The sequence below is a fragment of the Lipotes vexillifer genome, unplaced genomic scaffold (genome assembly GCF_000442215.2).
Source record: "Lipotes vexillifer unplaced genomic scaffold, Lipotes_vexillifer_v1.1 scaffold230, whole genome shotgun sequence".
Lineage (NCBI taxonomy): Eukaryota > Metazoa > Chordata > Mammalia > Artiodactyla > Lipotidae > Lipotes > Lipotes vexillifer.
In genome coordinates, this window is record NW_006775143.1 from 6,924,321 (window position 1) to 6,946,569 (window position 22,249).

Consider the following 22,249-nt stretch of genomic DNA (forward strand, 5'->3'; position numbering starts at 1 on the left):
TGTTGTTAGACTATTGACAATAGTCTGGAATTCTTTCTTTGCTCAGTAACCTTAGCTCCAGTAATAGGAAAAAGAGGTGCTGAATTTTTATCCTTTAAAAATTTATTTTATTCAGACCAAAAATTGATTTTAAAAGCAGTAAACAAAGTACTCGTAAGGATCAAATTATATTAATAAGAACCCAGAACTAAAGGTTATCTTAATACCCTAGTAGAACATTCATTTAGGCATGAAAGTCATTGGATATTTTCATTTTCTGTTTTCAGCATGGCTAGAACATAAAAGTTGTTCCTCACCTATTAAACTTACTGAGATATCTACAAATGATCATTTATCACCTTCACAAAAGACTCCACCTCTGTCAAAAGAAGTAACAGACTCGTATTTTTCTGATGAATATGTCACTGTTGAAAGACCACGAAAAGAAGAAAAGCTAAAGAATGACCTAGAACTAGGTTATAGAATAATCCAAACTAAAGAAAATAAAGATTACTTGGAACTTGACAGCACAGTACCATCTACTGAATCATCTTCCTCTTCCAAAATTGAAGAAGCATCTTTTAAACATGGTAAAAAACAGGAGAATAATTTGGACCTTTTGAATGACTTTATTATGCTGCGAAATAAGTATAAGACTTGCACCTCAAAGACTGAAGTCACAGACAGTGATGGAAAAGATGGTGAGTAATTTAATATTTTGGTGTAGGTATGATAGCTTCAAGGACTAAATGTATAATTTATTATAGAAGGTAAAGAAATAAAGCTCTTCAGATAAAACACATTATTCTTCAAAGAAAATGTCATTGATTCATGACACATTATATATGGAGATAGATATGGGATATACAGATATAGATGTAGATATGTATTTTCCAAAAAATTTAAAAGTGCATTTGAACTTTTAAGAAAAGCCACTATTTGTAAAAACTCACTTTCTACAACTTGGTCATACAGATTCATAACATTTCTAACTTTTGCTGATCATTCTGCCATTCTTTTTTCTCTTTTAGCTCACAGTTCTACCTCCATATTATAACTTGTATTTTAATGTGTACTTAAGAAACTTTTGCCTGTTTGATTGCCTATTACTCTTTTTAACTTTATCAAAGAGTTTCTGTTTGAGTTGTAACTGTTTTACATTCATCGCTTATAAACATATCAAAGTAGTATAATGCGTCATATCATTTCACTTCTGGTAAAAAAAAAAAATTCTAGTATTCTAGAATGTGTTTGACACAGCTTACCCAAATGAAATAAGTACAAAAATATTTATTTGTGAGAGTTAGAGTATACTTAGGTCTTACTGTCCTATGTATTGATACTGTTAATGTACACAAGGTCTTGCCCCTGAATAAACTGTAAAATAAGACAAGAAGTAAAATATATACCAAAAATTAGTTTGAGAGTCCAAAGAGCTGGCTAACTAAACACCAGAATTGGGCAGAGTACCTACCCAGACCCAGACTATGCTGGACTGGGCCAGGATTCCCCATGGTTGGGGAGCTGCTTGGGAAAAAGTCATGACAGAAAAGCAGAAAAGAATGCTTGTTCTTTGTGTGCAGCATGATATGACAGCCTTTTAGAGATCTATATAAAGTTATATTACTTTGTCCATCAGTGCATTTTCACAATGAAAAATTCAACAAAAATTCAGAAAAGTATTTAAAGATCTCAGAATTTTGTGACCCTTTATGTTTATATATATATGTCATAAAGTTTCTTTTTGTGTAATTGTTTGACCGCATTATAACTTACCTTGTTAGGTGACAATTCTATATGTAACAGATCTTTCTAACCAATTTGCACCATAATTCAGAGCATAATTTCTACATGAAAGAATGAGCAAAATGTAAAGAATTATCTTATGAATGTGACGCATAAATAGGAATTTTTTAAAGATTTGTTTTTTTCAGGTTTGTGAATGTTTTCAGATTCTATTCATATTTGAGGCCAATAAACGAAAAAAAAAAAGGAAACCAATCCAAAATTAGCACTGACATCCTTTTCTGGTTGTCATACTTGTGATGATGTCTTGTAACAAGGTATATTGGCAACAGAAAATGAGAGAAAGCAACAAGAAAGGAGAAAAAGATTAAAAGAATATTTTCTTATTTTAAAAGTTAGCCATTAATTAAACAATTAAAGGAATACTGACATTAGGTGGGAATGCTCTGTACTGCTGATTTTTTCTCTATAGTATTATGTTCCTGGCCTCTTTGCCCTTTAATGTGTTCTCCCCAGAGGCAATGGAATTAATTATCTGTATTGTAAATTTGAAAAAGAATACATTGGGCATAAGCTTGTAGGAATGAGCTGCCTCACAAGTAACAAGCATTCTCCTCTGCTTCTCTATGTCATGAATCTTTCCCAAGCAGTTCCCCAATACAGTATAGTCTGGGGCAGGGTAGGTAACTCTAATTCTGTTGTTTAATTAAAAAGCTCTTTTGACTCTCAAACTAAGCTCCTTTCTCCAACTTAGTTTTTATTAGTAACAGAGGTAATATTTTGATATATATTTTACTTCTTGTTGATACAGGGGTGAGAAAGAATGCTACAATTTATTAGGCCCCCTCAAAAACTCCAATAATTTGTAGTATTTAATCATAGCTATTTAAATTATTTATAGTTAATAAAAAGTATACTTGAAAATAATAAAAAGCTAGTTTAGGATATTTTACTCTTTTTTTTCACTGTGTATTTAAAGCTCATATATTCAAACGTTTCAAGATGGCAATGTTTTTCTAAAATTATCTTGTAATCATATTATTAATGGATAACATTGCAATCTAGTTAATATAACTCTAATCATAAATAAATTATATATATATATATATATTTTTTTTTAATCCTCTACAATACTTACAAACGAAAGAAGAAAACTACAGTTATTGAACGTTGTGTGCCAGGCACTAAATCACATATCAGAGATAAATATGGTAACGTTGCTGACCATGAGAAGCTTACAGTGGACCAGACATGCAGATTATTTCCATACAACATTGTCAGTGCCAGGAGACCATGACGAGCGCTGAGGAAACAAAAAGGAGAGGCACTTTGCTGGCCTGGAAGTAGAGTGGGCAGTTTTTTTGGGTTTTTTTGTGGTACGCGGGCCTCTCACTGCTGTGGCCTCTCCCGTTGCGGAGTATGGGCTCCAGACGCGCAGGCTCGTTGGCCATGGCTCACAGGTCCAGCCGCTCCGCGGCATGTGGGATCTTCCCGGACCGGGGCACGAACCCGCGTCTCCTGCATCGGCAGGCAGACTCTCAACCACTGCGCCACCAGGGAAGCCCTGAGTGCGCAGTTTTATAAGGCTTCCTGTAGAAAATGCCTGGGAGCTAAAGGGTAAGTAGTAAGAAATGACCTCATTAAGAAAGGATGGAGACAGGTAGGGTTTGGAGCATAGGAGAGAATTCGTAACAGAGGAAGGGTCTGTGGACAGTCACAGAGAAATGATGTAGAACAGTATGTGCCTTTTAGGTGTCAGGAATCATCCTTGGTGTTTATAACACCTTATAACAATATTCGAAATAGGTATATTAATCAATATTTTACATATGAGGAAACTGAGGCTAGTGTCAGAACTGGGATTGAAACACTGATCTGATGCCAAATTTCCTTTATTACCATTCAGCTTCCTACCCAGCACAGTAAGTCCATTGACCTGAATAGTCGCTCAATTTAATACTGATGCATTTCAAAGAATTTTAACAATTATGATCATATTACAAGAGAGCATTTTAATCAACATTAAGTTTCCCTGAACAATGCAAATTAATATTTTTATTAGAACTTCAAGACAAAGAAGAACATTCTTTAACTCTTCAAGAAGAAAATCCTATTGTTTGTACTAATGAAACACTAGAGAAAGCAAATCAGGAAAGGAGAGCAGATAATGTCATTGAAATTCAAGCATCAGGTATGCATTATGCTTTTTAAATACATTCAAATTAAGTAAATTTGAAAGCCCTTTCTTGGGTATCTAGGACACACCTTATTTTCCATGTAATTTTCTTCACTTGTTTCAGATATTTCTTCATTCCAGTCCTACTTTCAGGTTATTTCCAAACCTGGAGTGCCTTATTCACTGCCTCTGCCCCTCCCTCCCAATCTCCCTATTCCAGTCCACTAAGTGTTATTTCTTCCTTCATTTAAACTGCTGCTTCCCTACATGCATCAGAGAACAGCAAATTGCAACTCCTCACTCAGACTTTTCTTCCTAGTCTGGAAAAACGAACTGTTGATGGTTGCTCTCTCTGTTCTCTTACCCACCATCAAGGTGGTGTAAATAAGTTATTATTGATTCCTATACCAATTAAAATTATTTGTTCTGCTGTAAAGAAAAATATTCTTTACATTGACTCCTAAAGAACAGCCTGCTTAAGAACATCATGCTCACTATTAAAATCGATAAGGAAATATGACACTAGTTCTTGAATATCATTTCATTCTTTTGGCTAAATTTCATTTATGACCTTTAGATGACAATGCAGATCTTTAAATATTGATATTCTAGTGAAAACTAAAAACAATTTGTCATTGTTATAAATGTGTTCATCTTAAGGTTGTAAGCTAATAGTGGAGGGAGAAGAAAAAAATTGTGATTCTCTTCCTCATACTTGCCCTGCCAAATTAGTCACTGAATAAATCCTTTCAAATAAACAAGATAACCATAAAATTATATTAATTCTACAGAGGGTTTTTTTTGTTGTGTTTTTACTAGTTTGTTTAGAATAAATATCCTAAAATAAGCCTCTATAGAATCTAATGATTTTTAACTCAGAAAATAATTTGGATAGAGTTCAGGTTTCCATAAAGTAACATGTATGATTGATTTGTCAAAAAGAACATACCATCCTTATAAAAACACTGCCTTTAATGCTTTTATTTTTGCAGATAGCCAGTGCCAAGCATACTGTCTCCTAGAAGCAGCAGCTTCTCCTATCTTAAAAAAACTTGTATGCCTCTGTACTCTTCCTGCGGATAACTGGAAATTTGACACTGTCATTTTTGATCAAACAAGGTTCCTTTTAAAAGAACAAGAAAAAGTAATAAGTGGTGCTATTCACCAAGGTGAGTACAAATAAAAGTCACATTATTTTAAAGGATATAAATTTATGGGTTATTAGAAAATGCAGAAATTAGTCATAGATGGAGGCATAACTGTAATTCAGCATATGGCACCCACAGACCAATGCTGGAATATCAGCTAAGCAAGGATAAAAAGGTAAGAAATACAAGTGTCGCCTGCTTTTCACGTTTGCTTTATGTCACTTTGATTTTATGAAGATCTACATTAATATCTGTTTTCACTAACTGAAAGAAATCAAAGAGGATTTTCGTTTTTATGAAAAAAGGTATTTGTTTCTTTACTCCATTTCAGCTTACAAAAGGTTTCATAGGAACTCTCTATTTTCAGATAGTGGGGGAAACCTGTATCATCTGGCATTGCTTCTCAGTAAAGCTCCTAGTTGACATATATATTACTTGACAGATTCCTATTGCAGAAACCAAATTAACCCTATTACTGTTAGCATCTGAACCACTTAGGTCCCTCCCAAAAAGGTGGGGGGAGGTCAAAAAGTAAATTGATTAAAGTGAATCCTGGACTTTTGCTTCTGGCCAAAATGGAGTAACAGGGATTGAATTTACCCTCCTTCCAGAAATAACAACAACAAACAAACAAAAAGACAAAATAGATGAAACCAGTTTTTAAGATCCTAGACATCAGGCAATGAAGCACAATGATTCCTGAGAGATGGGAAACAAGTGAGGTGAGCCCTACCATTGTCCTAGCTTACTGCCTTGAAAGAAATGCCAGGCCATGGCACAGGGAGAGGTACCAGAGGCAGAGCTCAGTGGACAATCTGAGTTGAAGAAGCAGAGCTAAGAGTCCAGGGAGACCAAGGCAGCTAAAGTTCAAAGGATAGAAGGTTAGGGGCTTCCCTGGTGGCACAGTGGTTAAGGATCTGCCTGCCAATGCAGGGGACATGGGTTTGAGCCCTGGTCTGGGAAGATCCCACATGTCGCGGAACAATGAAGCCCGTGTGCCACAACTACTGAGCCTGAGCTCTAGAACCTGCAAGCCACAACTACTGTGCCCACGAGCCACAACTACTGAGGCCGCATGCTACAACTAATGAAGCCTGTGCACCTAGAGCCCGTGCTCTGCAACGAGGAAATCCACTGCAATGAGAAGCCTGCACACCGCAGTGAAGAGTAGTCCCTGCTTGCCACAACTAGAGAAAGCCCATGCACAGCAATGAAGACCCAATGCAGCTAAAAATAAATAAATTAAAAGAAATAAATTAAAAGAAAAAAGATAGAAGGTTAGAGAGCAGAGAGCTTCACAAGGAGAGTCCTAGAAATTTGCAGAGAGTCTCCCTGAAGTATTCAGCAGAGTACTGATCAAAGAGTATATGTGAGGACAATAGCCAAAACACAGAAACAACCTAAATGCCCACTGACAGATGAATGGATAAAGAAGATGTGGTACATATATACAATCAAATACTACTCAGCCATAAAAAAGAATGAAATAACGCCATTTGAAGCAACATGGATGGACCTAGAGATTATCATACTAAGTAAAGTAAGTCAGACAGAGAAAGACAAACACCATATGATATCACTTATACGTAGAATCTAAAATATAACACAAGTGAACTTATCTATGAAACAGAAACAGACTCACAGACATAGAGAACAGACTTGTGGCTGCCAAGGGGGTGGGGTGGGGGAAGGATGGATTAGGAATTTGGGATTAGCAGATGTAAACTATAATATAGAGAATGGGTAAACAACAAGGTCCTAGTGTATAGCACAGGAAACTATATTCAATATCCTGTGATAAACCATAATGGAAAAGAATATGGAAAAAAAAAAAAGAACAGCCATCTCAAAAAAAATAAATGTATATGTGAGGAACTAACCTACCAGAGGTTGGGAAACAAACCATCTGAAAGGATTAGAGGGAATAGTACTCTGAATTCACACGGGGCAGGAAATAATGTCTGTTCCCACCAGCCAGACTAGAAAAACTCATAGTTCGTGGAGTATTGATCACCATACTTAGAGAAGTCTTGTCTCAGTAGTGGGGAATAATTATCCCTAGATTTAGCACTGCTCTGGACCTGCCTAAAAAAATCATAAAAGCAAGACTCAAAGTTATCAAACTATTTCCAAGGAACTTAACTGCATCCCAGAACAAAGCTTAAGACTATTTATATGAATACAGAAATATTTAGCACTAACAACGTAAAATTCACAATGTTTGACATCTGACCAAAGATTGTCAAGCATAACAAGAGACAGGAAAACACAGCCCATAAGGAGAATAATCAATCAAAACAAACTCAGAGCTGACAAAGATGTTAGTATTATCAGAGAGTACACTGAAACTTACTATAACTGTATTCCATACATTCAATAAGCTAGAGACATAAAAGAGATGCAAATCGTAGTTTTAGAGAATAAACTACAATGCATGAGATGAAAAATACACTGGATGGAGTTAATGGCAGATTAAATATTGCAGAAGAAAAGACTAGCTAACTTGTAAGCATAGCAATAGAAACTATCTAAAATAAAACCCAGGTGGATAAAAGAATAAAAAAGAAGGAAAGAAAAGAGCATAGTGGGCTGTGAAACAACCTCAAATAGCCTTATATACTAGCATTAGAGTTCTCAAAGGAGAGGCAAAAGGGGGTAAACAGATAAAATATTTGAAGAAATAATGACTGAAATCTTGCCAAGCTCAGTGAAAACTACAAACCCACAGATCCAAGAAACTAAATGAACCCTAAGCACAAGAAGCATAATAAAGCTACACCAAGGCATATTATAATCAAGTTGCTCAAAACCAGTGATAAAGAGAAAATTGTAGGAGCAGCCAGAAGGAAAAAAATATATGCTGCAAAAGAGAAACAATGACAAGGTTGACATCAAATTTCTTGTCAGAAATAGTGCAAGTGATGTTGAGCATTCTTTCATGTGTTAGAAGAAATGCAAATCAAAACTACAATGAGAGGGCTTCCCTGGTGGCACAGTGGTTGAGAGTCCACCTGCCGATGCAGGGACACGGGTTCTTGCCCCGGTCTGGGAAGATCCCACATGCCACGGAGCGCCTGGGCCCGTGAGCCATGGCCGCTGAGCCTGCGCGTCCGGAGCCTGTGCTCTGCAACGGGAGAGGCCACAACAGTGAGAGGCCCGCGTACCACAAAAAAAAAAAAAAAAAAAAAAACTACAATGAAATATCATCTCACACTGGTCAGAATGGCCATCATCAAAAAATCTAGAGACAATAAATGCTGGAGAGGGTGTGGAGAAAAGGGAACCCTCTTGCACTGCTGGTGGGAATGTGAATTGGTACAGCCACTATGGAGAACAGTATGGAGGTTCCTTAAAAAACTACAAATAGAACTACCATATGACCCAGCAATCCCACTACTGGGCATATACCCTGAGAAAACCATAATTCAAAAAGAGTCATGTACCAGAATGTTCATTGCAGCACTATTTACAATAGCCAGGAGATGGAAGCAATCTAAGTGTCCATCAACAGATGAATGGATAAAGAAGATGTGGCACATATATACAATGGAATATTACTCAGCCATAAAAAGAAACAAAACAGTTATTTGTAGTGAGGTGGATGGACTGTCTGTAATACAGAGTGAAGTAAGTCAGAATGAGAAAGTAAGTAATGAGAAGTAAGTCAGAATGAGAAAGACAAATACCGTATGCTTGCACATATATATGGAATCTAAGGGAAAAAAATGTCATGAAGAACCTAGAGGTAAGACAGGAATAAAGACACAGACCTACTAGAGAATGGACTTGAGGATATGGGGAGGGGGAAGGGTAAGCTGTGACAAAGTGAGAGTGGTATGGACATATATACACTACCAAACGTAAAATAGATAGCTAGTGGGAAGCAGCCGCATAGCACAGGGAGATCAGCTCAGTGCTTTGTGACCACCTAGAGGAGTGGGATAGGGAGTGTGGGAGGGAGGGAGATGCAAGAGGGAAGAGATATGGGAACATATGTATATGTATAACTGATTCACTTTGTTATAAAGCAGAAACTAACACACCATTGTAAAGCAATTATACTCCAATGAAGATGTTAAAAAAAATAAAAATAAAAAATAAAGAAATAGTGCAAGTGAAAAGACGGTGGAATAACATCTTTAAAATACCTGAAGGAAAAAACCACCAACCTATTCTGTACTAGGCAAAAATACATTACAAAAACAAAGGGGAAATAGAGGTGTTTTCAGACATACAAAAGCTGAAAGAATTCATCGGCTGCGGATCTGCACCGTAAGAAATGTTCTCCTAAAGACAGAGGAAAATGATACCAAATTTGGTTTCTCTGCTCTCTTCTTTTCCCTTCCTGATCATGATTGACTTGTTTACACAAGTTCTTCCAGGGGCTGGAGGTACTACCCATAATTGGTTTTTCTGTTGCTCCTTGATTCCCAGTGACCACTGATTATTTGCTTTGATCTTCATTGCTTAAATCAATAGTTTTCATACTTTTTTTTTTAACATCCTTATTGGAGTATAATTGCTTTACAATGGTGTGTTAGTTTCTGCTTTATAATAAATTAGGCCTGGAATCTGGTCTTCTTGGCCCCACTTTTGCATGCAATAAAATCCGATCTATCATCTTCAATAAGCTTGGAACTACATGCAACGTATTAATTAGATAATTGTCTTGTCCCTATAAGTACCTCTTTTGTTTGAGTCATATCTTTGGACAAATATTCCCAGGTGTCTACCTCCATTTCAATGTATTGCTTTACGTTATGATCCTCCACCTTTATCTAAACCAGTTGGCAAGTTATGAGTTTAATTTTCTTCTTGTTTTATAACTGGGAATCATTGTCCTTCTTCCCACCAAGAGTAGAAATAATTGAACATTCTTTGGAAGCAGCAAAGTATGAACTCTAAGGTTAGCTGTAGGGGTTGGAATGCCAGCTCCATCATTTATGCACAAATTGACCTTGGGCAGTTACCTAACCTCGTTAAGACTGTTTTCTCATCCATAAAATCAAGATCATAGTAAACTTGTCTGATAGGGTTATTGTTATAGATTCAGTGAAATAAACATATTATATACAGCTTGGCACATAGTAAGCACTCAATAATAAATGTTATCTATTATTGTTAAGCATTCTGATATATATTCTAAAATTCTAATGTATATTCTGTCTTTAAATATGTTTTTGCTTACCTAGGTAAAAATGTTGAAAGAGAAATGACATTCAAGTATGCTGCCCTCTTACACCTTTTGGTAACAATTAGAGATGTCCTTTTAACATGTAGCTTGGACACAGCATTGGGTTGGTGTGAAAATTTTTTATTTCCCCTTTTCTTCCTATTGAAATATTTTGTCTGAAATAATGTTTACTTTTCTGAAAAAGATGCGCTTTGTAAGAAATTATGTAGTTTTTTTCCTGCATTAAACATTATATATATATTGACATAATTATAATGGAATATATATTTTATTCTCCTTATATTCATTAAAAGAAATTTTCTGTAACAACAATCATCACCTAGAAAAATAGGTGTAGGGTTCTCTATTCTAGGTCTGAATTACAGACTTCTAATGGCCTTAAGGGATTTGACTGTGTAATCATTATTATGCACTGCATTTTTTTTAAACATCTTTATTGGAGTATAATTGCTTTACAGTGGTGTGTTAGTTTCTGCTGTATAACAAAGTGAATCACCTATACATATCAGCTATACATATCCCCATATCTCCTCCCTCTTGCATCTCCCTCCCACCCTCCCTATCCCACCGTTCTAGGTGGTCACAAAGCACCGAGCTGATCTCCCTGTGCTATGTGGCTGCTTCCCAATAGCTATCTGTTTTACATTTGGTAGTATATATATGTCCATGCCACTCTCTCACTTCGTCCCAGCTTACCCTTACCCTTCCCTGTGTCCTCAAGTCCATTCTCTACATCTGCGTCTTTATTCCTGTCCTGCCCCGAGGTGCATCAGAACCATTTTTTTTTTCAGATTCCATATATATGTGTTAGCATGCTGTATTTGTTTTTCTCTTACTGACTTACTTCACTCTGTGTGACAGTCTCTCGGTCCATCTACCTTGCTACAAATAACTCAATTTCGTTTCTTTTTATTATGCACTGCTTTTTAATGTAAGATGACACTTTGACATATACATTTTAGGTCCTCATTGAATATGTGTCTTCAAATCTTTGCTAGATGAATATAGCTATATAGCAAGATCTTTTGCAATTTCTTTTTTTAGTTGTGCATATAAGTTAGATATGAATTGCTTGAGTATTAAAAATCAAACTATTTTGAATGTATTGAAAATTTTAAAGATTTTGGAAATTTTTTCTAAACTATTAAAATCCTTAAAGTATCTGTCTTGCTGCATTACTGTTTTAGGCCCCTTATTGCACGTTGTTTAGACTTGTTTAGTAATGCTATCTTTTTAGGATTATGTTTTATAATTTAAAGTTTCTAGAACCCATTATATACAAAGTGAAAATAATTTTTCTCTGATCTGTGACCCAGACATTTTCTTTTATCTGTGACTCAGACAAATATTATTTCTTTAATCCAAGGTTTGGATAAGTACTGGGCAGCAGCGAGTTACAGCTGTACTCCCTCTACATCACTGGGAGTTGTAATACTTGGCCAAGTATTATATTAGTATTATCTGGCCAGGTATTGTAACTAAGTTACAGCTACCTTTAGAAAGCCCAACATGGTGCTTTTCCTTTCTTCTCCAATTAAAGCATTTGAGTGCTGATGCTGGATCAAGTTGTCTTGTCTCCATTCCCAGACAACTATAGCCCTGGTTTACAGTATCTGTAGTTAGTATAATGGTGTAGTGTCACATGCTTCTGTTTAGTCACCTGTCTTCATTATAATTTTCAGCTGCCATAGAAGATTGTCAGTCCTACCAACAACTAAGCTAACTATAAAAGCATATTAGTAAGGCAGAATATCAGAATCTAGAATATTTGGACTCCCAGGGAGAGTACAGTTGTGACTCACTCGTGCTCAATACTTATCAAAATCTTGCATTAGAGAAATAATATTTATGGAGGATTGTTTAAAGTATATTCACCTTTAAGTACTCTATATTTTACCCTAGGATTAAGTGAGACCATTGAGAGCCATATACTTGAACTGAATTGTTTCTGTTCCTCAAGGAAATGCCTTTACTAAATCAAACTTTGGCATTACTATTTGGCTACCTTGAGGAATACTCATAAAAGTAAAATCCTTGTTGGAAAACATAACTTCTTAAACCCTAGGTACCAAGCCATAATGAGTAACCTTGCTGCCTTGGACACTTTTAGTAGAAGGCTTTCTCACTCCTCTAAACCTCTCAAAATCAAAGAGCAAGTTAGGTTGTCCTCCTTTCTTTCTCTGTGAATATTGACAGAGGAAGAAATGTCCATGTGCGTCTGGCTGCCTACCCTGGACCCAGAATTCTGTATTTTCTCCCAGCTTCCAATTTGCTTCTTCTTCCAAACTAGCAAGGTAATTAGTTTCAAGGTTAAAAGTATAGAGTTTCACTTCTGGGCTTTAACCCAGAAATAAAATCAGTATTGTGTAATGGGTACTGTAGTAGAGATACATAGTAATGGCACAAAGGATGTTGACTGTTACCCTTTCAAGCTGAATTTTTTTTAAATAAGTAGGAGTTTGCCAAGTAAATAAAATATGAAAGGGTATTGTAGGCAGAATTAAGAGCCCAGAAGAATGACTTAGTGGGTATATACAAACAGTTCCATGTGGGTAAATTGAAGAGTACAAGGTGGAAAGCAAAGAGAGCTAAGCCTGAAGAAGTAAGAAAGAGCCAAACCATGAAAAGCCTTTTAAGCTACACAAAAGAGTTCAGTCACTACTCTGTAAATGATAGGGAACCGTTGAAACAGGGAAGCTACTGGATTAGGTTTGTCTTTCAGAAAGTTACATCTAATGGCTGTATGGAGAATCAGTGGGAAGTTTGGAGATTAGTAAGCAGAAAGAACATAAGTCAGTCTCTAAATTGCCTATCATTCTAGCTGTATTAGTATAAAATTAGAATTAATATGTACATAGTATAAAAATATGAACATGAACATTAACTTTTTGATTTATTATTGTATTTATTGTCCAGATATTCATTGAATACCTGATCTACATAAGTTACTCTGCCAGGTGCTCTACTTCAGTAATTCACAAAATTCACTGTGCAGTAGAATCACTGGGAGAAGTTTTACACATAGGAATCCCTGGGACTCAATCTAGATTTCTTGAATTTGAACCTTCAAGGATAGGTCTCAGGATTCTGTGTTTAAAATTGCTCTTAGTGAGTCTGAATTTAGGCACTGCTGTTTTAGCAGCTACATAAATTAATTATGCTTAAATATCATGGATTATGAGAGCTTATAGACTAGTGAGGTTGTTAAGTCATATACATAAATAACCAGAAATCAAGTGCAAAGCTGTATCGATAGCATACCAAGAAAATCTCAGTGAAATGCATTACCACAGGACTTGCATGTAAGTGTAGATTCTAGGGTTTAGGAAGAAGGCAATAGCATTTAACAAGCCAGAAGGCAGGAAAGGATGAGAAATATTCAGAGAATATGTAGAGTATATCCAGTTATATTGGTATTATGTAGCTTAAAAATAGACATTTGCGGGCTTCCCTGGTGGCGCAGTGGTTCAGAATCCGCCTGCCAATGCAGGGGACACGGGTTCGTGCCCCGGTCCGGGAAGATCCCACATGCCGTGGAGTGGCTGGGCCCATGAGCCATGGCTTCTGGGGCTGCGCATCCGGAGCCTGTGCTCTGCAACGGGAGAGGCCACAACAGTGAGAGGCCCACGTACCGCAAAAAATAAATAAATAAATAAAAATTAAAAAAAAAAAAATAGACATTTGCTACATATTTCTCAGCTTCACTTAAATTTAAGGTTTTCATTAGTTGCTATCTTTGATCAAAATCAGAAAAGTAGTAAAGGGAAATTTAACTGTCTCTGCTATGACCCTTATTTCCTTTTACGTTTTTACCATGCAGTTTCTAAAAGAACAAAAAGACATGCTTTTTTTCCCCACTTTTGTTTTTAACAGGATATTTGTCAAATGCAAAAGATATCTACAAAAGCATTTTAGGCTCCTATTTGGATGACATTTGGCGACAACTGGAGATTGTACAGTTTATTAGGGAAAAAAAGCCTGAAACCAGCTACAAGATACAAGAATTGCAATGTCAGATACTAAATTGGATGCAAAGTGGACAGCAAATTAAGGTAAGTACTGAAATAAAGCAGATAACAGCAATCAGCTTATATAAGAATTGGATGTAAGATAAATTTTTGCATTTAATTTGAAATTATGAAATGGTATAGTATATACTATTTGGTCCCTTGACAGTTTTCTCCTTAAGTAAGTTAACAGGACAGAATCAGACCCAGAGAAAGGATCATTGGCATCATTATTTATGTCTTGAATTTTTTAAATACTTTAATTTTTATTATACATAGTTTTCTGTGGATTAATCCTTTAAATCTCAAAAATTTTGTTTTCTACTTGTAAGTTCATGAACACATACCCAACAATAGAACTACAATAATTAATTTTTAGATATTGAGCCAGAATCTCATCTTATATAATTCTAAAAAAAAAAAAAAGCACTTTGTTTATTTCTTGGATTATGTTGGAAATTTTTTGCCCACTCTACCTCAAGCATTGAACAAAGTTTGCATAAGTAAAGGTTTAAGAGAAAACACTTTAAAAAATATTTTCAAGCAGAAAAGCATCTCAAAATCTTTACACTAAATCTGGAAAGAAATTTGGCCTTTTTCTTCCTTTTCCTCTCTGTCCCTGCTGGGGATGTTTTTATCCCCAACTCTATGGTTACTTGGGTAACTTGCCTAAGTCATTAAAACAAATTAAATCAATCAGTAAGAAATTTAAAATTGGGGAGTGATGTCAGCATCATGGCAGGAAGAGATGCTCTCTTGGCTCTCCCCTTCAATCTGCAACCAGGAAAACATCCACAACTCAACAAAGGGGCCTTTGCCTAACACCAGGACACTGGAGAGTTCCACCCATCTGCACCTGTAAAGATAGGTGGAATGGAACCCATAGAAGAGGCAGAACTGGAGGATCAGCATAGGCAGTGCCTGCAGTTTTGGCCCCTGGGCTGCAGCAGCTGAACCCCAGTCCAGAGAACCCAGTAGCAGCGAGGGCGGCATCCCACATGACCCCAGCCTACCACTTGCACTGGTACCCACAACCACAGATAGCTGAGCAGCCGTGGCACGAGGCCTGTGACCCTGTCCCTCCAGCTCAGAGACACCCACAGCTCTGGCGCCCCACCCTCCATCAGCTGTGGGTGACCCCGGAAACCCAAGAGCACCAGAAAAGGAATGGCACACATGACCCCAGTTCCTCCTCCTGGCCTTCCTGCTCCTCTTGCAGTGGCAGAGCCTGCGACTCAAGGATCCCAAATGAGGCCACCATCCTAGTACTCAGGCAGTGACATCAGTAACACCAGAAACAGCAAGGCACCAACAACCCCAGAGGCACAAGCAGTGACAACAAATGCTTTGGGTGACCCCTCTGATGTAGACACGGAGGGTAGAAAGTGCCAATACTCAAACACAACCAGAGGCAGCGCAGGTAAGAGAAAACAATGTGCTATAGTGCCACCTACTGGAAAATAAGAGAAAGGCTTCTATTTACAATGGAGAAAAGACAGCCTCTTCAGTAAGTGGTGCTGGGAAAACTGGACAGCTATATGCTAAAGAATGAAACTAGAACATTTCCTAACACCGTACACAAAAATAAATTCAAAATGGATTAAAGACCTAAACATAAGGCCGGACACTGTAAAACTCTTAGAGGAAAACATAGGCAGAACACTCTTTGACATAAATCTCAACAAGATCTTTTTTGATCCACCTCCTAGACTAATGAAAATAAAAACAAAAATAAGCAAATGGGATCTAATTAAACTTAAAAGCTTTTACACAGCAAAGGAAACCATGAACAAAACAAAAAGACAACCCTTAAAATGGGAGAAAATATTTACAAATGAAGCAGCCGACAAGAGATTAATCTCCAAAATATACAAATAGCTCATGCAACTGAATATCAAAAAAACAAACAACCCCATCAAAAAATGGGCAGAAGATATAAATAAACATTTCTCCAAAGAAGACATACAGATGGCCAAAAAGCACATGAAAAGATGTTCAACATCACTAATTAGGGACTTTCCTGGTAGTCCAGTGGTGAAGAATCCACCTTACAATGCAGGGGACACAGGTTCGAAGCCTGGTCAGGGAACTAAGATCCCATATGCTGTGGGGCAGCTAAGCCCGTGTGCCACAACTACTGAGCTCACACGACTCAACTAGAGAGCCTGCAGGCCCCAAATTACAGACCCCACACACTCTGGAACCCATGCACCACAACTAGAGAAGAGAAAACTAGTGAGAAACCCATGCGCTGCAACGAAGAGCCTGAAGTGCCGCAACTGAGACCCAATGCAACCAAAAATAAATTAAATAAATAAATTAATAATAAATAAGTCTTTAAAAAAATCACTAATTATTAGAGAAATGCAAATCAAAAACAATGAGGTATCACCTCACATGCCAGATCGGGTCAGAATGGCCATGATCAAAAGATCTACAAACAGTAAATGCTGGAGAGGGTGTGGAGAAAAGGGAACCCTCCTACACTGTTGGTGGGAATGTAAAGGGGTACAGCCACTATGGAAAACAGTATGGAGGTTCCTTAAAAAACTAAAAACAGAACTACCATATGACCCAGCAATCCCACTCCTGGGCATATACTCAGAGAAAACCATAATTTGAAAAGATACATGCACCCCAGTGTTCATTGCAACACTGTTTACAGTAGCCAGGACATGGAAGCAATCTAAATGTCTATCAACAGAGGAATGGATAAAGAAGATGTGGCACAGGGCCTCCCTGGTGGCGCAGTGGTTGAGAGTCCGCCTGCCGATGCAGGGGATACGGGTTCGTGCCCCGGTCCGGGAGAATCCCACATGCCGTGGAGCCATGGCCGCTGAGCTTGCGCGTCCGGCAAGGGGAGAGGCCACGACAGTGAGAGGCCCACGTATTGCAAAAAAAAAAAAGAAGATGTGGCACATATATATACAATGGAATATTACTCAGCCATAAAAAAGAACAAAATAATGTCATTTGCAGCAACATGGATGGACCTAGAGATTGTCATTCTGAGTGAAGTAAGTCAGACACAGAAAGACAAATATATGATACCACTTATATGTGGAATCTAAAAAAAGGGTATAAATGAACTTAGTTACAAAACAGAAATAGAATCACAGATGTAGAAAACAAGCGTGGTTAACAGGGGATAAGGGAGGAGGGATAATTTGGAAGATTGGGATTGACATATACTCACTACTATATATAAAATAGGCAACTAATAATAACCTACTGTATAGCACAGGGAACTCTACTCAATATGCTGTAATGGCCTATATGGGAAAAGAACCTAAAAAAAGAATGGATATATATATATGTATAACTGATTCACTTTGCTGTATAACTGAAGTTAATACAACATTGTAAATCAACTATGCCTCAATGAAAATTTAAAAAAGAAAGAAAGAAAGAAAGGAATAGAAAAGATGGTGTGGAATTTGGAGCATGGCCAGGCCAGGAGTGTGATTTCTCTGGAATCCTTTGCCCCAGTCCCAGAGGATGCATTAGGTTTAATGCAGAAAAATGACTGACAAATTACTAGGTCACTGAGTGTGAAATTTATATTTTTTGCTTCTTGCTTTCACCCATCCAATAATTGTATCGACCTAAACAGTAAAGATATTGCTATTGTCTTCTTTATTGCAGCACCTCTGAAAAGGGAACTGCTGTGTCTCAGTAGATTTTTTTTGCTGGATAAATCTTTTCCTTGTGATAAATAAATCTCCTAACAGGGTCTTATGTTTTTTTAAAAAAAGAGAAAGGCTTCTAATTTATAACTTGTTGGTTCATTAAAATCAAGTAGAAAAAGTTATTTTTACTTAAAGAAGAAAGGTGTTCACTACTTCAGATGTGTCAGCTGAGGAACAACTTATCCAGCACCATGAAGAACCACAGCGACACTGTATCACAAAAACAAAATGACAATTCAGCAGAAATCAAACTTAAAGTCATGGAATATTGCAATCTAACTGATAGAGAATTCAAAATAGCTGTCATGAAGAAACAACAAGCTACAAGAAAACTCAGAAAGGCAGTTCGATGAGCTCAGGAATAAAATTAATGAACAGAAGGAATACTTTACCAAAGAGACTGAAACTAAAAAAGAACCAAACAAATTCTGAAGCTGAAGAGCTCAATAAATGAGATTGAGAATTCATTAGAAAGCACTGGAAATAGAGAAGACCATATGGAAGAAAGAAGTATTGAGCTTAAATTTAGAAATCTAGAGATGGTACAGGTAGAAGAGGAAAAAGAATTAAGATATAAAAAAGGGGGAAATTTTATGAGCATTATCTGACTCTTTTAGGAAGGGCAACATTAGGGTAGTGGTTATCCCAGAAGAAGAATAAACAGAGAAGGTAGCAGAGAGTTTATTTAAAGAAATAACAGCTGAGGACTTCCCAAACCTGGGGAAGGAACTGGATATACAAGTCTATGAAGCTAAGAGAACACCTAATCACCTCAATGCAAAAAGATCTTCTCCAAGACACTGTCAAAAGTCAATGAAAGGGCTTCCCTGGTGGCGCAGTGGTTGAGAGTCCGCCTGCCGATGCAGGGGACGTGGGTTCATGCCCCGGTCCAGGAAGATCCCACATGCTGTGGAGTGCTAGGCCCATGAGCCATGGCCGCTGAGCCTGCGCGTCCGGAGCCTGTGCTCCGCAACGGGAGAGGCCACAACAGTGAGAGGCCCACATACTGCAAAAAAAAAAAGTCAATGAAAAAGAATTTTAAATGCAGTCAGTGAAAAAAGGATGCAGCCTACAAAGGAATCCCTATTTAGCAGATCAGCAGATTTCTCAGCAGAAACTCAACAGGCCAGGAGGGAGTGGAATGACATTCTCAAAATACTGAAAGATAAAAACTGTCATCCAAGAATACTCTATCCAACAAAGTTATCATTCAGATATGAAGAGGAAATAAGGGCTTTCCCAGACAAACAAAAGCTGAGGGATTTTTATCAACACTAGACCTGCCTTATAAGAAATGTTGAAAGGAGCTCTGCTGCCAGAAAAAAAAAGGCAAAAGTACACAAAACTTTAAGGTGATAAATAGATGAACAGAATAAGAAAATTGCAACTCTGTATCAGAATAGGTTTTTAAATACTTTATTACAACATAAAGGTTAAAGGGAGAAATATCAGGAAAAAAATAGCCACTTCAGTTTGGTAACATGCAATATAAAAAGGGATAATTTGAGACAAGAAAAACATAAAAGGGGAAGAGGAAAAGAATGGAAGCCATATAGGCAAATGAAGATAAGATGCTATCATCAGAAAAAGGACCACTTTATCTATGATACATTTCACACAAACCTCTTGGTAACCACCAAGCATAAATCTAAAACAAAGACACAAAACATAAAAAAAAGAGGAAACTGAAAAAAACATCATAGAAAACTACCAAACCAAAATGGCAGACAGAAACACAGGAAAAAGAAACAATGGGGATATAGAACAACCAGAAAACAAAAGATAGAATGGCAGTACTCAGTACTCATCTATCAATAATCACCCTAAGTGTAAATGGATTGGATTCACCAATCAAAAGACACAAAGTGACTGGATGGATTAAAAAACAAGAGCCAACTATATGCTGCCTCTGGGAGACTCACTTCAGCTCTAAAGACAAACATAGGCTCAAAGTGAAGTGCTAGAAGATGATACTCCAAACAAATGACAGCCAAAAGAAAGCAGATGTAGCCATACTCATATCAGACAAAATACACATTAAGCCAATAAAAGGTAACAAGAGACAAGGAAGGACATTATATTCTGATATGCGGGATAATTCATCAAAAAGACATAATAGTAAAACAAACAACAAAAAAGATATAATAGTTAGTAATATCTATGCACCTAACATAGGAGCACCAAAATATATAAAGCAATTATTAACAGACCTAAAGGAAGAAATTGGTGCAGCACAATAATAGGAGGAGACTTTAACACCCCACTTACATTAATAGATAGATCATCCAGACAGAAGGTCAACAAGGAAACAGTGGTCTTAAATGAAACATTAAACCAGATGGATTTGATAGATTGGTACAGGACATTCCGTCCAAATGCAGCAAAATACACATTCTTCTCAAGCACACATGGAACTTTCTCAGGGATAAACAGTATGTTGGGACACAAAACAAGTCTCAATAAATTTAAGAAGATTGAAATCATATCAAGCATCTTTTCCGACCACAACACTATGAGACTATAAGAAGATAGCTGAAAACATCACAGATATGTGGAGACTGAACAACATGCTACTGAGCAACTATTGGGTCAATGAAGAAATCAAAGGAGAATTTTTAAAATACCTTAAGACAAATGAAAATACGATATACCAAAATCTATGGGATGCAGCAAAAGCAGTACTAAGAGGGAAGTTTATATCAATACAAGCCTATCTCAAGAAACAAGAAAGTATCAAATCATCTAACCTTACACCTAAAATAACTAGAAAAAGAAACAAATGAAGCCCAAAGTCAGTAGAAGGAAGGAAATAATAAAGATCAGAGCAAAAGTAAATAAAATAGAGACTAAAAAGACAATAGAAGAGATCAGCGAAACTAAGAGTTGGTTCTTTGAAAAGGTAAACAAAAATGGGCTTCCCTGGTGGCGCAGTGGTTGAAAATCCACCTGCCGATGCAGGGGACACAGGTTTGTGCCCTGGTCCGGGAAGATCCCACATGCCGTGGAGCGGCTAGGCCCGTGAGCCATGGCCGCTGAGCCTGTGCGTCCGGAGCCTGTGCTCCGCAACGGGAGAGGCCACAACAGTGAGAGGCCTGTGTACTGAGCCATGGCCGCTGAGCCTGTGCGTCCGGAGCCTGTGCCTCCGCAACGGAGAGGCCACAACAGTGAGAGGCCTGTGTACCACAAAAAAAAAAAAAAAAAGGAAAACAAAAATGACAAACCTTTAACCAGACTCACTAAGAAAAAAAAAAAAGAAGGCTCTGATAAATAAAATCAGAAAATAAAGGAGAAAAATAACAATGGATACCACAAAAATACAAAGATTGTAAGAGAATATTCTGAATAGTTAGTAAGCAACAAAGTGGACAACCTAGAAGAAATGAAGAAATTCTTAGAATCATGCAACCTTCCAAGACTGAATTATGAAGAAATGGAAAAATTGAATAGACCAATTTCTAGTAAAGAGATTAAAACAGTAATGGAAAAAAAACCTCCTAAAAAACAAAAGCCCAGAGTCAGATGGCTCCACAAGTGAATTCTACCGAACATTCAAAGAAGAATTAATACCCATCCTTCTCAAACTCTTCCAAAATATTGAAGAGGAGGGAACACTTTCTAACTCATTTTACAAGGCCAGCATTACCCTGATACCAAGTCCAGACAAAAACAATACAAAAAATATACATTACTGACCAATATCTCTGATGAATATAGATGCAAAAATCCTGAACAAAATATTAGCAAACCAAATACAATACATTAAAAGGTTCATATAGTATTACCAAGTAGGATTTATTCCAGGGATGCACAGATGGTTCAATATTCTCAAACCAGTGTGATACACCTTAGCAAAATGAAAGATAAAAAACATATGATTGGGCTTCCCTGGTGGCACAGTGGTTGAGAGTCCGCCTGCCGTTGCGGGGGACGCAGGTTCGTGCCCCGTTCCGGGAGGATCCCACGTGCCGCGGAGCGGCTGGGCCCGTGAGCCATGGTGGCTGAGCCTGCACGTCCGGAGCCTGTGCTCCGCAGCAGGAGAGGCCACGACAGTGAGAGGCCCGCGTACCGCAAAAAAAAAAAAAAAAACATATGATCATCTCAATAGATGCAGAAAAAGCATTTGACTAGATGCAACACCTATTTATGATTAAAAAAAAACTCTCAATGAAATGGGTGTAGAAGGAGTGTATCTCAGCATGATAGAGGCCATATATGACAAACCCACAGCTAACATCATACTCAATGGTGAAAAGCTGAAAACTGTCCCTCTAAAATCAGGAACAAGATAAGGATGCCCACTCTCACCACTC

General features: G+C 37.3%; 1 protein-coding gene across 2 annotated transcripts in view; it reads left to right on the top strand.

Annotated features, from left to right (window-relative positions):
- Nucleotides 1-22,249, top strand: part of SHOC1 (shortage in chiasmata 1) — an 85,135-nt gene that overhangs the window by 36,303 nt on the left and 26,583 nt on the right. For both annotated transcript variants that reach the window (XM_007449771.1, XM_007449772.1), the window contains 5 exons: nucleotides 267-680; nucleotides 3,797-3,916; nucleotides 4,894-5,070; nucleotides 10,242-10,346; nucleotides 14,117-14,295. In XM_007449771.1, coding sequence (XP_007449833.1) covers nucleotides 267-680; nucleotides 3,797-3,916; nucleotides 4,894-5,070; nucleotides 10,242-10,346; nucleotides 14,117-14,295 — 995 coding nt within the window. The remainder of the gene's footprint in view (nucleotides 1-266; nucleotides 681-3,796; nucleotides 3,917-4,893; nucleotides 5,071-10,241; nucleotides 10,347-14,116; nucleotides 14,296-22,249) is intronic.